A 20,067-nucleotide genomic window follows, 5' to 3' on the forward strand; every position below is an offset into this window, starting at 1 on the left:
CACCGCGACAGCGTGCGCTGCGTGCCGTGCGCACACTGACTGCACGGAAGGCACCGTGGCCAGAGTAGAGAGCGGAGTGGTGACAGGCGCGCTGGCGCTGCGCACACAGCAGGACTCTGTAGCCGGAGCCAGGAGTGGCGGCCGCAGTGTTAAGAAATGTTAAGGCCCTGCTTGCCGCCCCTAACATCTTGCCGCCCTAGGCCCGGGCCTAGGGGGCCTTTCCCTAAATCCGGGCCTGAATATAATGTAGTGTTTCCCTGCACTGGTAAAACTGCTGTGTTTACTTCGGAAATTCTGCTGTAGTTTATATACACAAGCTGCTGTGTAGCCATAGGGGCAGCCATTCAAGCACAGGATACACAGTAGATAACAGATGAATTATAATCCCATTGTATACTATTTGTTATTTGCTATGTATCCTGTGCCTTCCTCCTTTGAATAGCTGCCCCAATGGCTGCACAGCAGCTTGTTTATATAAACTAGAGTTTCTGAAGCAAATAAAACCATAACAGGGAAACGCTACATTATATTACCAATCTTTTAAAACACTAATTTCTTGTTGTTACTGTTCCTTTAACACCATCATTCCAGATAAATATCACCAGTTAAGTTACTCATAGCAATCAGCTATTATATTTGAACAGTAACATTCAATAAGAAAACAAAGCAAAGATTTGATTGGTCGATTAGGTGAGCTGCAATGCTAGTAAACATGCCACTAATCTATGTAAATGTGACTGCCGCTTTAAGTAAATTGCCAAGAAGACGGCAATAAACGTTTGGGTAGTTACAGCGCATGTGCGGACAGATATTTGAGGCTGCTCCAAGAAAGGGTAAGTTATGCACGCTGTGACGTCTGCTATGCCATCCTCAGCTGACTCCTCAGTCGATAGTTCGACGCTCCCGCCCTCAGCGCTGCTGATTGGCCCACGCTGTGGCTGTTGGCCGCTTACGCCTTGTCTGATTGGCTGGAAACACGCTTCCCGGAGGCCTCCGCAGCAGTATCTGTATTCTAGGAAGAGGTGAAATCCAGAGGTGAGGAAGGAGAAGCCGAGTAAGGAGCTGTGCTAAAAAGGCCTGGGAGCGGCGACGGCGACGACGACGACGACGTGGATCAATGTGTTGGTTGAACCGGGCGCAGTGAGGTACATACACTGGAACTACCGGAGCCTTGAGGGGTGCGGGATGTTGTGCTTCGAGCTTAGTAGGAGTCCAGTGCAGACAGATAGGGTGACACTTCTGATCATTGTATAGTGTCTGAGTGCCATGCTGTCGGTCATTATCAGTGTATAGAGATACTCAGCATCATTACACAGAGCAGCCTGGTCATTATCAGTGTATAGAGATGCTCTGCATCATTATTTAGAGGAGCTTGGTCATTATCAGTGTACAGAGATTCTCAGTTTCATTATATAGCACAGCCTGGTCATTCTATAGTGAATAAAGTACCTCATCTTGTAAAATATAAGGATATTATAAGTTACCGAGGAGTTTCATGACCCTATAAAAACACAAGGCCGAGTGTTTTTACAGAGGTCATGGAACTCCAAGGTAACTTCTAATAGCCTCATATTTTGCAACTGGGGGTACTTAATTTATTATAATACACAAGTTTCAGTGAGTCATGTGATAGAAATTACATCAGAACTAACCGTTTATAACTGATGACATCAGAACTCACCGTTTATAAGGATAAACGCTTACCGTTTACAAGCTATTCATGGCTTTTGTGTATTATATATAGATACGTAATAGCAGCCTACTCTTTGACTTTCCATTATTGTAAAGCTATGGAAAAAACAGCATTATGTAATTCTCCCTGCAGCTCAGATGGATGAGTTAAATACAGTGGAGCTCTGTGTGTCATCTAGAGTGCTGTGGCCAACACAGACTGACTGTTTAGTTAAATGTATTTAATATATTTGTTAATTTATTTAATACGTTATTTAGTTTATATATTTTATTAATTGATTAATCAATGTATTAAAATGTAATTTAGGGACCCAATTTTTTTTTATTGGGGGACAGATATTGTGACCAAGATGAACACAGAAAATAATAGTGTGTACATGTTCAGTGAATGTGGAAGCCTCCATTGGTGTGTAAGTGACCACACAAGCACATATGTTACATACAATTCTATTGAATTCCTATGAAACTGATAACCTGAGAGTGAATTGTGCAAATCGAATCCAGAGTGCTCCTTACTTGCACTCTGCCTGTGTACCAACACATTGGTATTCTCCCTGGGTCAGAGCATTACCACAGTCTGTGTTACTGGGTTCCCAAATGACTTCCCAAACCCACTTATATCTGTTATGTTTTGCAGTTCGAGGCGAAGATTTAACGTAAGAAATGGCTACGTACAGCTGCAGCCTGGTCTTGGCTACTCTCCGTTGCCGGTAAGAAAGTGCTATATATCAGAGACCTGATTGTATAGTGTGTGTGTCCAACCTGTGGCCCTACCAAAGAGGGATTTGTAGTTAAAGGACCAGTAACATCAACATTTTTTTTTTTAAGAAAATTCATTAGTACACATTAAAAAAAAAACACTAAAACAAATTAAAATTTAAAATCGCAAAGTCTTCATTAAGAAATAACTTACCGAAACTCCGCTTCCGCTTCTCTTCAGAAAAGGCAACACGGCGACAATCCATCGTGCAACGCTCGATTTCTCCTCCCTGGCTATCTCCTATAAGGAAGGCAGGGAGGAGAAATCAACCGTCGCACGATGATCGCCCAATCGCTTTCTGAAATGGAGCTCAAGCGGAGTTTCGGTAAGTTATTTCTTAATAAAGACTTTGCGATTTTAAAGTTCAATTTGTCTTGGTGTTTTTTTTTAATATATACTAACGATTTTTTTTAAAAAAATTTTTCAATGTTACTGATCCTTTAAAGGGGTGGTTCACATTTAAATTAACTTTTAGTACGTTATAGCAGTGCTGTCCAACTTCTGTGGTACAGAGGGCCGAAAATTTTCTGGCCTATGTGGTGGAGGGCCGATAATGGAAGTCCATGTTGACCACTCCCCATTTTAAACCACACCCACTATAAACCACACTCATGTTACGACAAGAACTTTTAAGATCATATCCACATTAACAGTGGAAGCACACCAAAAAAACAAATGGTTGGTGATCACTGCAGGGATATCCCTCATCACTCATATGTGAAAAATTTAGGTCATGTTAAAACATATCCTTAAATCCATATGCCTCCTCCTCCCCTGTGGATAATACAACAACCCCCCAACACATGATTAAACACCTTAGGGGTCCCTAACAACCATTTCCAAATGCTAACAAACCCCTATAGGGCTTATATCCCACAGGTAGTGTAGGGCAAGCAGAGAATGGCACACACAAGCAGCACTGGGCAAGCAAAGAATTGCACATCCAGTCCCTGGCTAGGGGGTTAAGAAATCCGTCCCTGAAGCGGTTCTGCTGGCAGATACATTAGAGACTTTCAAGAAAAGGTTGGGCTTCTTTATCCAATTAAAGTATTACAGTGTATAAACAATGAAGCCAAGGAACTGCTATTTTTGTTGTTTTAGAATCAGTAAGAGGTTTTTTTTCCCTGAGGCAAACTGTTGTCCGAGAAAGGATGGATCTAGGTAGGAATTATGTGGGCTAAAGCATTGGCTACTATGTGACTATGTATAGAACAGATCAAGCACTAATCTTAGCAAGTTGCATATCTTACAGTTCCATCTAAGTCTGATCCTGTTTGACCGGTACAGTCCTTTTTGAGATTTGCCCTTTTATCCTACAGGAAGGACTTTAATGGGGTTTAAAGACCTTTTGCATTTACTCTTTTTCTCCTTGCATGATTGTTTGTAGCTTGAGACCATATTTTTGCAGTTATAAAGTCAGGGTTAACTTACCTAAGCATCAGGCGATGCATATTAAAAACCCAGGCTACAAGCAAGGTGTGGTCACATTTGCAGTGGATACTTGTTTGCAGTTCTTGTTTTCATGTACTGTATCTCAAAACTTATGGGGCTGATTTGTCAATTGTCAAATTGAAAATTAGAATTTCAAATACGACTAGGGAGTTATTCAAATTTGATTCGAGTTTTTGAAAAAATTCAATTTGATTTTCAAGATGTATCATACTCAGGCCCTTTAAGAACTCAAATTCGGCTATTCGCCACCTAAAACCTGCCAAACTGCTGTTTTGGTCAATGGGAGACGTCCAGGGATCAATTTGGAGTTGTTTGCAGTCTTCCTGACATTCAAGGTTTTTTTCGGAGAAAAACCTCGAACTGAGTTTTTGAAATTCAAATTGAATTCCAAGTTATCAGGTCATTACATTCATCTGAGTTCAAAAAATCTGATTTTTTTTTTTTAATAAATGTCAATCAGTCGAATTTAAAATTTATGAGAGTTTAGGGGAGTTTTTAAAAACTCGCACGAATTCGAAATTCGACCTTTGTTCCTCTGTGTTAAAGGCAAGAATGTAAGCCCTAAAGTGCAACAACTGAGCTAACAAGGGGGATAACATGACAGTCAGCCCAGTAAAGGTTCTGAAATGAGAGTGAGCCACTGCATTTTAGTTCTACACACACGAGTTTTCTGTCTGTACATACAGTGCTATGGGTTGACACTCATCCCTGGTAGGAACATAATGTTTCTTTTGGCAGAATCCATGCTGAACCTGCAAACCCCTCAACTATACTCTTTCCATATTCCAGTGAAGATGCCCGTGATAGTGACTGGGATATTGTGTTCTGTTGTACTTGGGGAGAATTCACCTTTAAATTACCTTTTAGTATGATGCAGAGACTGACATTTTCAGTCAAATTCCAATTGGTTTTCATTTTTTATTATCTGTGGTTTTTGAGTTATTTAGCATTTTATTCAGCAGCTCTCCAGTTTCAAATTTCATCAATCTGGTTGCTATGGTCCAAATTATCCTAACGATCATGCACTGATTTGAATAAGAGACTGGAATATGAATAGGATAGGGCCTGAATAGAAAGATGAGGAATAAAAAGCAGCAATAACAATACATTAGTAGCCTAACAGAGCATCTTTTTTTTAGATGGGGGTGCGTGACCCCCATTTGAAAGCTGGAAAGAGTCAGAAGAAAAAGTCAAATAATAATTAAAAAACGATAACGAAAAATTACCAATTGAATAGTTGCATACTAAATGCTGAATCAAATATGAACCATAGGGTTCTGTAGGGACTTGGTAGTAGCACCTATGCGACACTGCTAGGGACCAGGGTCGGGCCAAGCTAACCGGGCGCCCTAGGCAACTTGGGCGGCTAATCCCACCTCTGTGTAAATGCATACATGCGTACCATAGCATAGGTGCAATGAAGGGGAAGCAGAGGGGCAGTTTGGACGGTGGAGGGAGGGACGGACGGACAGTGGGACAGAGGGCCAGAGGAGGGCGGGAGGGACGGACAGAGGAGAAAGCGACAGAGGGGATAGGCGGGACCTGCAGAGGGAAGTGAATCTGGACTAGGGGTTGGCAGAAGAATCTTGAACAGGCACCTGCCCAGTGCCCCAGTGTTGATTCCTAGGCAGGTGCCTCTTCTGCCTACCCCTTGTTCCGGGCCTGCTAGTGACCCAGCTAGGTGAGGTTCTGTGTCAGGTGGATTCTACTGCAAAAATAGTTGGAACCTACACACTGGATTTAGCAAAGCCCCAAACAATGTGACAGACACTGCGCAGATACCCCCTGCCCCAGTGAAACATTGTGTGATTGAATAGTCTGCCCTTCTAGCCGTCCGACAACAGCTTCATATTTCCCAGGAGGGGTTTCCACAGGTCATACTACTCAATGTGAATTTAAATGAGGAAACTGAATGAATCCAAATCCTGCTGCCTACCAAATGCTTGGAAATTGACTTAAATGGTAATTGTCTGAACACTGCTGGTGCACTCACTGTTTGGATATGTTTATTCTGTACGTCGGTGCAATAGAATGGCTACATAGCCTATATATATATATATATATATATATATATATATATATATATATATATATATATATATATATATATATATATATATATATATATATATATATATATAGTATTTATATATAGGTATGGGATCTGTTCTTCAGAAACCTGTTATTCACAAAGTTCCAAATAATGGAAAGTCCGTCATCCATAGACTCCATTATAATCAAATAATTCTGATTTTTAAAAACAATTTTCTTTTTCTCTATTACAATAAAACCGTAACTTGAACTTGATCCAAACTAAGATATAATTAATCCTTATTGGAAGCAAAACCAGCCTATTGGGTTTAATTAAATGGATTCTGTCACGATTTTTATGATGTAGTTTTTATTCTAGTTTACACTGCAAATAATTCACTCTACAATATAAAATTGCATTCCTGAACCAGCAAGTGTTTTTTTTTTTTTTTAGTTCTATTATTGGTGTGTAGGCCGCCATCTCTGGTCATTTTGCCTGGTCATGTGCTTTCAGAAAGAGCCAGCACTTTAGGATTGAATCGCCTGCTCAATGAATGTCACAGTGGGACCTGGATTTTACTGAGTGCTTTTATTATATCTACGAGGCAGCTGTTATCTTGTGTTAGGGAGCTGCTATCTGTTTACCTTCCCATTGTTCTGTTGTTAGGCTGCTGGGGGGGGGTGATATCACTCCAACTTTCAGTTCAACAGTAAAGCGTGACTGAACTTTATCAGAGCACAAGTCACATGACGGGGCAGCTGGGAAACTGACAATATGTCTAGCCCCATGTCGGATTTCAAAATTAAATCTAAAAAAATCTGTTCTATTAACTGATGCGTTTTGAAAAAAAAATTTTCCCATGACAGTATCCCTTTCATGTTTACATGAGTTTCTAGTAGACTTAAGGTGTGAAGATCCCAAATACAGAAACATCCATTATCCAGTAAACCCCAGGTCCCAAGCATTCTGGTTAACAGATCCCTTACCTGTATAAGTTTCTTTGGAAATCCAGCTGGTGTAGGCATTCTGGGAGATGTAGTTCTGCTAGAAATGTAGTGCCAAATGTCTCCTGCCCTTACCAATTCCATTTCTTTCATTTGTTTATAACCCAATATTTTTTTTTTTTTTGTTTTTTTCCCTCCAGAAGTTCTCATCTGGTCCTGAGAAAGAACCTGTGCCCGACATACGCTTCCGCTTTCTGCACACAAAATAGGGAGTGTGTCCCTCGACTGAGCTGCTTGGTGTCTACTGCCTTTGTGAGCCCCTCATGGAGCACTCGTTCTTTCCATGCTTCTGGATTCTCTCTTCAGGATGCCCCGTCCCCTCCTTTTCCCTCCATTCCTCCACCCCCTCCGGAGCCAGAGAAATCTCCGCAGGTCGTACGTAAATCCATCAGCCAGAGAGTGGTGGATGAAATCAAGCACTTCTACCACGGTTTCCGTCTGCTCTGGATTGACACAAAGGTGGCTGCTCGGATGGTCTGGCGGTTGCTACATGGCCAAGTCCTGACTAGGAGGGAAAGGCGAAGGGTATGTTGGGCTCTGATGAATAGGAGTCAAAACTTTTCTTTTGTAGACTGGACAATCTATGGTTAAAGGGGAAGGAAAGCTACCACGGCATTTTATTGCCAATAGATTAGCTGCAACAGTACAAATTAGAATGCCATTTGTATTCTTTAGAATGCTTTTCCATACCTGAGTAAACCGCTTTAGACATTGTCTTTGTTTGTTTAGGAGAGCAGCAGCCATATTAGCTTGCTGTGACATCACTTCCTGCCTCAGTCTCATAGCGCTGAGCTCAGATTACAGAAGGGAGGGGGAAAGAAGGAGGAGCAAAATGAGCATGCTCAAGCCCACGCTCTGGAGGTTTATGCTGAAAACAGGAAGTCTGATTCAGAAGCCCAAGTTTACATAATAAAAGGAATGAAATGTGGTGTTTCTTTTCACAGAGGACTCAGATCAGTGTTATTTTGAGGGTTTACTAGTGTATTTATATAGAACTTTCTGATAAAGCTTACTTAGTTTTAACCTTTCCTTCTTTTTTAAAGGAATGAAATTGCCACAGAGGAGGAACTCCAGCTCCCAAAGGGGACCTATTTATAGAGTGGGATCAGTAACTGTAGTCTCTGCACACTGTTGGGGCTTCTAGTCTATGAAAAATATATACTTTAACTTGTTCATGAATATAGTCAGCTGCCTTTCTTTATTCCAAAGCCAATAGCGGGTATAGCAGTTAAAGGGGTGGTTCACCTTTTAGTATGCTATAGAATGTCCAATTCTAAACAACTTTTCATTTGGTCTTCATTATTTTATTTTTTTATAGTTTTCAAAATAAGTTGCCTTCTTCTTCTGACTCTTTCCAGTTGTCAAATGGGGGTCACTGACCCCATCTAAAAACAAATGCTCAGTACGGCTACACATGTATTGTTGTTGCTGCTTTTTATTACTCATCTTTTTATTCAGGCCTCTCCTATTCATATTCCAGTCCCTTATTCAAATCAATGCATGGTTGCTAGGGTAATTTGGATCCTAGCAACCAGACTACTGAAATTGGAAACTGGAGATCTGCTGAATAAAAAACACAAATAATAAAAAATGAAAACCAATTGCAAATTTTCTCAGAATATCATTCTCTACATCGTACTAAAAGTTAATGCAAAGGTGAACAACCCCCTTTAATAGTCTTTTTAATGCCATGTCTCACTGCCATTTTCTCATCCGTTTTGCCCCATAGCTTATGAGGACGTGCGCTGATCTTTTCCGCCTGGTCCCGTTCATGGTCTTTGTTATCGTTCCCTTCATGGAGTTTCTCCTGCCTGTGTTCCTGAAGCTCTTTCCAGAGATGTTACCTTCCACATTTGAAACGGAATCAAAAAAGGTCAGTATAATATTGCGCTAAAGAAACCGAAAGATGGATCAGAGTTCAATCTTTCTTCCCCCTTTTATTTAAAACTCTCCTGACTGACATATACATTTTCCTGATATTTGTCGCTGTCAGTTCATCAGAACTGATCTATTTGAGCATGCTATTCATGATCAACAACAGCATCACTGACCACTAACACCAATGTGGACTCTTAATCCCCAATTTAAACCCTTATTTTCCACACTGTACTAAATTGTTTGGAAAATACTACAGGGGACTATAGTCTGACACTGTAACTATAGAGATACAGACCTGCTTCATAAAATACTGTAGCCATACTTGGGTTCACTTCCTAGGTTCTGTAGAGATGATTAGACCTTCCATAGAGGCACTGTGGATCCACTCATTAGAACCATCTCCTGAGCCACGTTATAGCAGATCACCAGTGATGCTGAATGTACATTCATTATTTTTTAGGGATGCACCGAATCCACTATTTTGGATTCGGCCGAACCCCTGAATCCTTCCCGAAAGATTCGGCCGAATACCGAATCGAATCCGAATTTGCATATGCAAATGGGTTGGAAGGGGGAAAACATTTTTTACTTCCTTGTTTTGTGACAAAAAGTCACGCGATTTCCCTCCTGCCCCTAATTAGCATATGCAAATTAGGATTTGGTTCGGCCGGGCAGAAGGATTCGGCCAAATCCGAATCCTGCTGAAAAAGGCCGAATCCTGGATTCCGTGCATCCTTATTTTTTTTTTATTCACCTCGTGGTCATTTTCTGATCAGTCTGACCACAAAGTAGTTAAGAAAGTTGTCAGCAGGAAGAAAGCGGCTGTTCTGATGTTCTCCTGGTTAGGAAAGATTTGAGAAAGGATTCTAATTTTTTTTAAATTTCTTTTTCCTAACCAGAAGAACAACAGAGCATCCTCTTTCTTTCTCCTGACAACTTCCTTGACTACCTAGTGGTCAGACTGGTCAGAAAAATGACCAGCAGGTGGCACTGCTGTATGAAAATTCATTCATATTTAAAGTACAATAATCCTTTAATATCTTGGAATTAAAAAAAAATAATGAATGTAGACTGCAGAAGTGCTTAGAATAGCACCCTCATCAATTTTTCATTTACTTATTTTTAAGCATTACTTATCCTTTAAGCAACTACACTGAGGCAGCATGGAACAGCTAGGCTTTAAGGTGGCCATACACAGACCTGGGTCGCAGCCCATATTTGAGACCCTCTAACAGGTGCACCTGTCTGATAACTGACTGAAAATCATGCTGCTGATTTAATATGCTGTTTCAATTTTATGCAGTAAAACTCTAATTCTAGTCATGCTTTGCAACTCGCTCACCCTTTCTTTGTATTCACTGCCTAGGAAGAAAAGATGAAGAAAAAGTTTGCGGCAAAACTGGAAATGGCCAAATTCCTGCAAGAGACCATCTCTGAGATGGCACGGAGGAACAAGGCAGAGACTGGAGGCGAAAGCCAGCAGCAGTTCTCTTCCTATGTGCAGCAGGTTTGTCTTTCCCTATGTAGTGCATCCTATTACTTGCAGAACTGTAGCATATAGAGAACTTTGTAGAATGGAGTAGAAAGGTGGGAGAATAGGAATAAAAGTAAACTCATGTCATGTATTGTTATTGTCCTGTATGTTCTTGGGATTACACTATGTATGTGGGTTTCAGGTTCGAGGCACAGGTGAGCAGCCCAGCACAAAGGAGATTGTGCGCTTCTCCAAACTCTTTGAGGATGAATTAACCCTAGAGCACCTGGAAAGGTCTCAGCTGGTGGCCCTGTGCAGACTGCTGGAACTGCCCCCCATCGGCACCAACAACTTGCTGCGCTTCCAGCTCATGATGCAGCTCCGTTCCATAAGAGCTGATGATGAGGTAAGGCTGCTGCCAGTTGGGTTTGCATTATGCACCCACAAACACACATACATATATGGCTTAGTAATGTTTCTTATAAGCACCCAGGAACAATAAAGAGAGAAAGAGAGCAATATGAATACACTTGTTGCCTCTTATATTCTTACTCCATGTGTAATATTTTCTTCGTTAAAAGTATAACTTCCAGTTTATATTTATATATAGTAGGGGCGTACATCATGCCTAATAATACATGATACCTGTATATGATATATATATATATATATGTCTCGTGTACATGATCTTTAGATTTTTAAGCTCTACCAGTTTATTAAATTGGACTTGCCTTATTAATGCAATTCAGACTCTAATAATACTTTAGCAGACTGAATACACATATCTGTGCACAACAGAAATAATGAATTATGAACATAGTCTTGTTTTAACATTAAAGGATAAGTAAACCTTAAAAATAAGTGAATGTAAAATTGAGGGTGGTGATATTCTAAGACCTTTTGCAATGTACATTAATTATTTTTTATGATGTTCAAATATTTTTATTGGAATTTTCAAAATAAACCGCAAAAAAAACATGACAGCTACTATCCTGCAGTCTCAAAATCATATTACAAGTTGCACCAAGTGAGCTAGTTCAATATGAACAAGAAAATGAAATGAAAAGAAAAATGTTCATATAGTCATCACATTTTAAAACGGTTATCAAACTGAATAGTAACAAAGTGATTATATAAACAATTAATATAATACAAAAATAAATAATCCAGTGGATGATAAAGAATGAGAAAACCATTGTTTTCAGGAAAAATTGGATTCCCAGATTGGCATATGCACTACATACAGAGAAACCTGAGTATTTTTTGACCAGTCTGACCACCAAGTAGTCAAGGAAGTTGTCTGAAGAACGAAAGAGGCTGCTCTGATGTTCTGCTTAAGAAAAAAATAGAAAGCTTTTTCAAATTTTTCTTAACCACAAAAACATCCAACCAGCCCTCTTTCTTTCTCCTGGCAACTTCCTTGACTATTTGGTGCTCAGACTGGTTGGAAAATGACCAGCAGCTGTTACAAAATGCATTCTTATTAACAGTACATGTATCCCATAATATCTTGGAATTAAAAAAAAAAATAATGAATGTACATTGCAAAAGGTCTTCGAATAGCACCCTCATCAATTTTACTTCCTCTTATGTTTAAGGTTTACTTATCCTTTAATGTATAGGTCCTGATGATTTGCAGTACAGCAATGTGCCCATTAGGTGTCACCAGAGAACCGGGAAATAAGCGCACAGAAGCCTGTCCCTTATGAAGGATACAAATGAATTTTATCCTGGCAAAATCAGGGTAGCCATGTTAGAAATGTCAACTGAAATGCAGAATATTATCCCTTACCGCTGGACTGAGTAACCCAATGAAATACACATAAACATCATTCAGTATTCTTTAAACCGAAGCATACATTATATCTAAAATATAGTGATGGAAAAACAACTGCCTAGAATACAAATGAGCTAGCCAGTGTTAATGCTGTAAGCCCTGCACAGTTCAATCAGTGTGTATGTGTGTATATATGGATGCACACTTGTTCACAGAGTTTTCTGTTGTACAGATGATCTTCAAGGAAGGGGTAGAAAACCTCACTGTTGCAGAGCTTCAAGCTGCCAGCAGGGCACGGGGCATGAGATCTCTGGGCCTCACAGAGGAGCAACTGAAGGAGCAAATGAAACAGGTTGAATGGGAGAAACACTATTATGGAGATATTTGTTGCTTATTATATTTTGGTTATTATTAGAACCATACAAATGAGTTATTACACAGATTTCTCTTCCCTCTCCCCAGTGGCTGGATTTACACCTGAAGGAGAATGTTCCCCCATCTCTGCTTCTTCTCTCCCGTGCACTGTATCTGACGGAGCTGAAGCCTAAGCCCATCCTGCCCTTGAAACAAGCGGTGGAGGTAAGAGAGAGGTGCCAGATTGTGCGACTCATGAGTCTAGCATTCACACAGCCCCTTCCATTCATATATATGTACTGAATCACTTGCAGACAGGTCTTGTTCCTGGGAACAGTAATTGTGATCCTGTCATCGTGCAGAAAACAACAGTGGGCGAAATTCCCCGGTTCCATGCTGGGAGGAATAAAACAGAGCTTATGGAGCAAACCAGAGATTTTTGACTGCTGCCATTCTCCACTGAAGGGCATTGGTGTTCAAAATGCCTCGTACACCATATCCCTTAATCGATAACTCTTTCATTAAAGGATAAGTAAACCTTAGAAATAACTGAAAGTAAAAATTTACGAGGATGCTATTCTAAGCATTTTGCAATGTACATTCATCAATTTTTTTAATTCCAAAATATTAAAGGATACATCTACTGTTCATATGAATTGATTTTGTTACAACCGCGCCACCTGCTGCTGACCATTTTCTGACCATTCTGACTACCAAGTAGTCAGGAGAAAGAAAAAGGGCTGGTTTGATGTTTTTTCTGGTTAGGAAAGATTTGAGAAAGGTTTCTAATTGTTTTCCTAAGCAGAAGAACATCCGAGCAGCCTCTTTCTTTCTCCTCACAACTCCTTGGCTACTTGGTGGTCAGACTGGTCAGGAAAATGACCAGCAGGTGGAGCTGTTGAAAAAAAAAATTTAATATCTTGGAATTAAAAAAAATAAAATAATGAATGGACATTGCAAAAGTGCTTAGAATAGAACCCTCATCAGTTTTACATTCACTTATTTTTAAGGTTTACTTATCTTTCAAACATTGGCACACGTAAATCTTAAAAAATTATTTTATTCATCTTTTTTTGTACTTTTCTTTCCTTTTTCATGGCATTCGGTACAGGCATTCATGCATGTATTGGGCTCCACTTTCCTATGGTAATATTGTATTCTCTAATGTTCTATTCTAGATCCCTAAAGTCAAGCCTGTTGTGGTAGACTCCATAGACACTAAGGATAATCTTGCTGACACGGCTCCTACCTTGAAAGGGTTAAAGGTAAGTACAACTAAGTTTCTTCCCCCCCCACTTCACCCACATTTTCAGTCTTGTTATAAAAAATGATGCTTCCAGATTCAGCAGCAATCATAGCCATTATTCAGAGCTTGTGCTGTAATCATGTGATCAGGGCCTTTCAAGTCTCCTTCGACAATTGAAACAAATTTGTATATGGCAGCCTCTTGCAGGGCTTGCAGCTCCCCTTAAGTCGTCTGTACCAGTGACCCATGGTACAGGTATGGGACCTGTTATCCAGAATGCTCGGGACCTGGGGTTTTTCGGATAACTGATCTTTCTTTAGTTTGGATCTTCATACCTTGTCTACTAGAAAATCATGTAAACAAGAAGTAAACCCAATAGGCTGGTTTTGCTTCCAATAAGAATTAATTATATCTTAGTTTGGATCAAGTACAAGGTACTGTTTTATTATTACAGAGAAAATGAAATCATTTTTAAACATTTGGCTAAAATGGAGTCTATGGAAGGCAGCCTTTCCGTAATTTGGAACTTTCTTTATAACGGGTTTCCGGATAATGGATCCCATACCTGTAGTGGGAAATGATTGACTGCATGTAAAATGAGATTTTGGCTCTTCTCTCGGGCTGTCCAACATAATGTTTATATCAATCTCTGCAGGAAGAAGAACTTGTTTCAGAATCTGCCACACACTCAAAAAATGTAAGTATGTCGGTGTCAGTCGTTCGACTGGGTTAAACGAGTGAGTTTGAGTTAACTTTCATACGTTATAGGATGTCCAATTCCAGGCAACTTTTCAACTGGTCTTCATTATTTATTTTAGTTTTTTAAAATAATTGTTCTTCTTCTGACTCTTTCCAGCTTTCAAATCTAAAAAACAAATGCTCTGTATTGTTATTGCTACTTTTTATTACTCCTCTTTCTATTCAGGCCTTTCCTATTCATATTCTAGTCTCTTATTCAAATCGATGCACGGTTGCTAGGGTAATTTTCACCCTAGCAACCAGATTGTAAAAAAAATTTGCCCTGCTGAATAAAAAGCTAAATGAATATCACTCTCTACATCATACTAAAAGTTAAAGGGATACTGTCATGGTTAAAAAAAAAAAATCAAAAATGAATCGATTAATAGTGCTGCTCCAGCAGAATTCTGCACTGAAATCCATTTCTCAAAAGAGCAACCAGATTTTTTTATATTCAATTTTGAAATCTGACATGGGGCTAGACATTTTGTCAATTTCCCAGCTGCCCCTGTTCATGTGACTCGTGCCTGCACTTTAGGAGAGAAATGCTTTCTGGCAGGCTGCTGTTTTTCCTTCTCAATGTAACTGAATGTGTCTCAGTTGTTAGGCTGCTGGGGGGGGAAAAGGGAGGGGGGTGATATCACTCCAACTTGCAGTACAGCAGTAAAGAGTGATTGAAGTTTATCAGAGCACAAGTCACATGACTTGGGGCAGCTGGGAAATTGGCAATATGTCTAGCCCCATGTCAGATTTCAAAATTGAATATAAAAAAATCTGTTTGCTCTTTTGAGAAATGGATTTCAGTGCAGAATTCTGCTGGAGCAGCACTATTAACTGATTCATTTTGAAAAAATGTTTTTTTCCCATGACAGTATGGTTTACTTATCCTTTAAGAATTTAAATACTTGGCTCTTGCACTCCAGAACGCTTTGGGTGGGATGTTGCTTAAAACATTATCTTTATTAAATCCATTAAAATAACACCTGCCGCTTTTTGTGCGTCTGCCACTTATTCATAGGCAGACAAATGACACAATAAAAATCTAAATTTAAAAGGCAAACAACTGGAAGTGACACATCTAAGATGTCTCCCCATTGTTAACTCTTTCACAAATGAAATAACAATGGATAAAAGACTATCTATACAGGTATGGGACCTGTTATCCAGAATGCTCGGGACTTGAGGTTTTCCCGATAAGTTATCTTTCTGTAATTTGGATCTCCATACCGTAAATCTACAAAAAATCATTAACACATCAATTAAACCCAATAGGATTGCTTTACATTCAGTTGGGACTAATTATATCTTAGTTTGGATCAAGTACAAGCTACTGTTTTATTATTACAGAGAAAAGGGAAATCTCTTTTAAAATTTGAATTATTTGATTATAATGGAGTCTACGGGAGACAGCCATTCCGTAATTCAGAGCTTCCTGGATAATGGGTTTCCGGATAACGGATCCTATATCTGTACCAAAAAAGTGCATCCTTTAAAAATATCGAACTAGACAAAACAACTTCTATCAAAAATGGAATTCAGACCTAATGGTTACCGAGAACATAATAAATATATCCATTTAACTTTTTAATTTCTTATGATGATTACCTCCTCTCTGCCATGGTAAAACTCTCTCTGCTACTTTTGTCTGCAAATTATCTACATTACTACTGCAACAATGTTTAAATGGGAACTATCGCGAAAATGAGAATTTAACATAAGCTTCATCATACTGAAATAAGAAACTTTGCAAAAACAATCAATTTAATATTCTGAAATGATCAAATTTATATTCACTATCCCTCTCTCAGCATCTGTTTCTCTTCATGCAGCAGTTGGTTGTCAGATAATCATTGACAGTTTGATCCAATATACCTTATAGGTGGGTTTCCTTTCCTAGCAGTTGAATAAGTGCTCATTCAAATAACTGATTCCAGTACAAACAAAATCTAACAAAATAACTGCCTTTTGCACAAATTCTGCATGTAGAGAGACATGATGTGTGGTGATTTTTAATTGTGAGCTCTAATACATCTTCTAGGCAAAAGGAGCCCCCCTATAAGATAAATTGGATCATTCATCTGACACCAAACTGCTGCATGAAGAATGAATGAAGATACTGAGAGAGGATTAGTAAAGATAAACTTGATTATTTCAGAAACGGTACAGAATTTTTAATTGATCGTATTTAGAAAGTTCTTATTTCAGTTTGATGAAGCTTATATTATATTTTCATTTTCGCGATAGTTCCCCTTTAAAATGTTTTGCTACCGGCCGAGTTAGTGATGTGTGGGTCGAGAAAAACTCAACCCGCACCCGACCCTAACCCGGCTCGCTCCCCTCTATCTATATATATCTATCTATCTATCTATCTATCTATCTATCTATATATATATATATATATATATATATATATATATATATATATATATATATATATATATATATATATATATATATATATATATATCTATCCACGCCTACCCTGCTGTGACATCATGAAAGGGGCTGGCCTGCGTGTGTATATAATAAGGCGTGCGCAGAGGTGGAAGTGGGGCAGAAGAAGGCTGCTGGGCGGGGAGAATGGAGGCTAAAGTTCTTAAACCTGACTGAGGATGTACTGGGGAAGTCGGCCCGAACTCGCCCGACCCTCTGGCTTTGGGCCGGCCTGCAATATCTTCTTTTCCTGATACAATGCTGCTGATGTGCTCTTTCATGCGAGTTGTGCTTATCTGGGAATTGCTTTCCATGTCATCGGGAGCTGTGACAGTGTAGCAGATATTGTGTGTTGACCCTATTTGGGAACGTGCCTGCTGTGTTACTATGACTTTTAGTAACAATGCAGTAATTTAACATTTGGGGTAAGGAGGCCACATTTCTTCTTGATATTCTCTGCTAAGTCAAACCATATGCAGGCTTCTGCTCCCTTTTACAACTAGACCTAAGGAAAGAGACTTAATTTTATCTAATATGATGAAATGTAACTGTCATTTTGTCAGTTCTAGGTTCTTACTGTGAGACTGGGGTGAACGTTAAATATCTTGTGCTTTTTGCTGCAGACAAAAGCCAGTGCCAATGGGGTGTAACGTCGCTGGATACCAGGAGCAGAGCAAGGTCCACCGAAAGTCGCACCTCAGCCGACAATTTAAAAAAAAAAATCTCCTGTGTACCTCTCATCTAGAACGATGGTGCCTTTGCACGTGAAGAGTGCAGTGAACTTCCCAGAATTGTTGCATTGTGTCACGCATTTCGCTCCCTCTTTGGGTGCTATTAGGTGTGCTGGGTTTTTGCTGTGGTATCACTATATATTGCAGTATACTGATGCTGCTTATACTCTTAATTTATCAGCGATTGACGGAACAGACGCCTGTTGCCAGGGGCAATTCTGGGGCTTCTGTTGCCAGATGCCGCCTCCCAATCCACGCTTAAAAATCAATGTCTGAGCGGTTCAAAGGAGGGCAGCATCACTAGTGCAATGAGCGCAATACCACTCTCTGCACTAGCAGAGCCGAAATTCAGAGTTAAAACCCTGAAATTCAGCTCTTTAAGTTACACAGGCCACCCCTTGTAACTGGCCACTCGCTGCCTCCTGAGACAAGGTTCTCAAGTGTCATATTTGTCCCCTGCCATTTATGGTTAAAGCAGGTGCATATCATAATGCTGAGAATTACATCACCAAATTATATGTATTTTACAGGGCCCAGTTTTTTTTTATTACAGCAGTGAGGGGAAAATGGGGCAGACCAAGCATGCATTTCCCATGCCCCCTCCTCCACTACATAAAAAAAAAAATATCTGCTGCAGCTGCATTTTCAGCCTTGTGATGACTGCACCCAAGTAGCCTCAGTCAGGATCCATGTTGCCAGCACAACTACAACTGCCACATTTAGATCCTGTTTGGTTGGGCATAATCACTGGACTGAAAACAGCATCAGTCAGGATCCTAATTTGACCCTTGCAGCAGTCACTCTGCAGGGTCCTAGTTACTGCTGGTTGACAACACAGCTGCAAAGGTTACATTGGGATTCCAACTGTGGCTGATTGGGTGGGGTCATCAGTCTGAAACTAGCCTCAGTCAGGATCCAGATGTGACCCTTGCAGCTGTACTGGCAAACGGCAGTTAATCTGCAGGGAGTCTAGCTACAGCTTCCAGTACAGGAAACTTTCAGATCTTGACTGAGACTGGGAAGGCTCGTCACCAGCCTGAAAATGCAGCCCCATGTTTGTCTGTTGCAATGAGAAGAGACCAGTGTATCTCCCTGAATTAGTGCTGACCTAATAACTGTTCTGTATAAACCGCATGGGTCCAACAGTTTACATGGAAATGAAATACCATTTTATGTAAGTATCTCTTTATATAGATGACCTTTAAATTATACTGTATGTAAATATGTACATAGGGATTTTTGGAATAAACCAATGTAGACCACTGTACATTTATGCTCAGATACTTTATATTCTTGTATGTACAGTTGAATATTTTTCCTTGCTGTCTGTAACTGGAAACAAAGCCTCTATTAAATGTCACAAATTTGTTTTTAACTCTTATGTGTTTGTGTATTTATTTATTTATTTATTTATTTTAAATATGCCATCGGCAATGTAACTAGAAGGCACTGGGCCTCACACAAAATCATTTTTAGTCGCCCAGAAGCTCTGCTGCACTTTCTCTGTACTGATAGGTGAGGAATATTTTAAACATTTTCAGGGCTATTGAAGTATGCAGGGAGGGCGACTATCTAGGTTAGTAGGTAGGGGCTTTTCTTAATTGGGGGGGGGGGTTGATTTCTCCTTTAAGGCCCTCTAAACTTTGGTTATAAGATATTTTTCAAACATACACGGAAATGCTTATCAGTCCATGTCCCATTGGGACCCCCCGAGCTGTCGCAGGGTATGCTTCCTCCATAGTGCCCCTGCATGCCATATCTTCACCCAAATGGGAAAACACAAGCTACAACTACAACTCCCCGTAAACCCTGGCAACCTTCAGATGCTATTTGACTATCTTTGGACATAAACCAAAACCAATTTAGCTGGCACAGGCTCAAGTTCAAAATGACTTTTCTGGCAGGGTATTTGTGTGGCAGAACAGCCTCAGAAACTGTGTAGGATTGCAAGTTAACTACGGAATTTATATTCTCTGTATGTGCTAAATTGGCTCTGGGTTCCAGTTTGCACTGACTGCCCCCTACGACTGTAAATGAGAACTAAAGCTTAGCTAAAAAAGTAGCTAGAAATGTTGTACATAATGTTTTAGCTTTTGTACCAGCCCAAGGCAACCACATCCCTTTAGCAGTAAAGATCTGTGTCTCCAAAGATGCCCCAGTAGCTCCCCATCTTCTTTTCTGCTGATTCACTGCACATGCTCTGTGCTTCTGTCACTTACTGAGTTTAAGGACCCACTCACAATATACAGTACATATAGAATAGAAATGTCACAATATAAAGCCAATTAGTAATTAATACAGATAATTACTACATGGCAGCACAGAAACCAGTGCAAATAACATCAGAATTTAATAATCAGCCCTGTAGCATCAGCTTATATTACAGACCAACCTCATTTTCTGCTGGATAATTAGTGACGACCCCTAAGCTTAGCTTCTCAACAGCTGCTCAGAGCCCACTTAGCATGTGAGTGTCACAGACACTTTCCAAGGTGG

The 20,067-nt window shown here is 39.8% G+C and overlaps 1 protein-coding gene across 1 annotated transcript; it reads left to right on the forward strand.

The window, feature by feature from the left end:
* The first annotated feature begins 955 nt into the window (after positions 1-955).
* Positions 956-18,946, forward strand: letm2.S (leucine zipper and EF-hand containing transmembrane protein 2 S homeolog). The gene is made up of 11 exons (XM_018255012.2): positions 956-1,145; positions 2,330-2,402; positions 7,081-7,465; positions 8,670-8,813; positions 10,185-10,325; positions 10,495-10,698; positions 12,302-12,421; positions 12,532-12,648; positions 13,602-13,688; positions 14,325-14,366; positions 17,464-18,946. The coding sequence occupies exons 2-11, from the start codon at positions 2,356-2,358 to the stop codon at positions 17,488-17,490; spliced, it is 1,314 nt and encodes a 437-aa protein (XP_018110501.1). The 5' UTR covers positions 956-1,145; positions 2,330-2,355; the 3' UTR covers positions 17,491-18,946.
* The last annotated feature ends 1,121 nt before the right edge of the window (positions 18,947-20,067 follow it).

Source organism: Xenopus laevis, chromosome 3S (assembly GCF_017654675.1).
Source record: "Xenopus laevis strain J_2021 chromosome 3S, Xenopus_laevis_v10.1, whole genome shotgun sequence".
NCBI lineage: Eukaryota > Metazoa > Chordata > Amphibia > Anura > Pipidae > Xenopus > Xenopus laevis.

Coding starts and splice junctions, on each gene's coding strand:
- letm2.S (XM_018255012.2), top strand. CDS start 2,356: ATGGCTACGTACAGCTGCAGCCTGGTCTTGGCTACTCTCCGTTGCCG. Junction 2,403..7,080: donor TTGGCTACTCTCCGTTGCCG/GTAAGAAAGTGC, acceptor TTTTCCCTCCAG/AAGTTCTCATCTGGTCCTGA. Junction 10,326..10,494: donor TCTCTTCCTATGTGCAGCAG/GTTTGTCTTTCC, acceptor TGTGGGTTTCAG/GTTCGAGGCACAGGTGAGCA.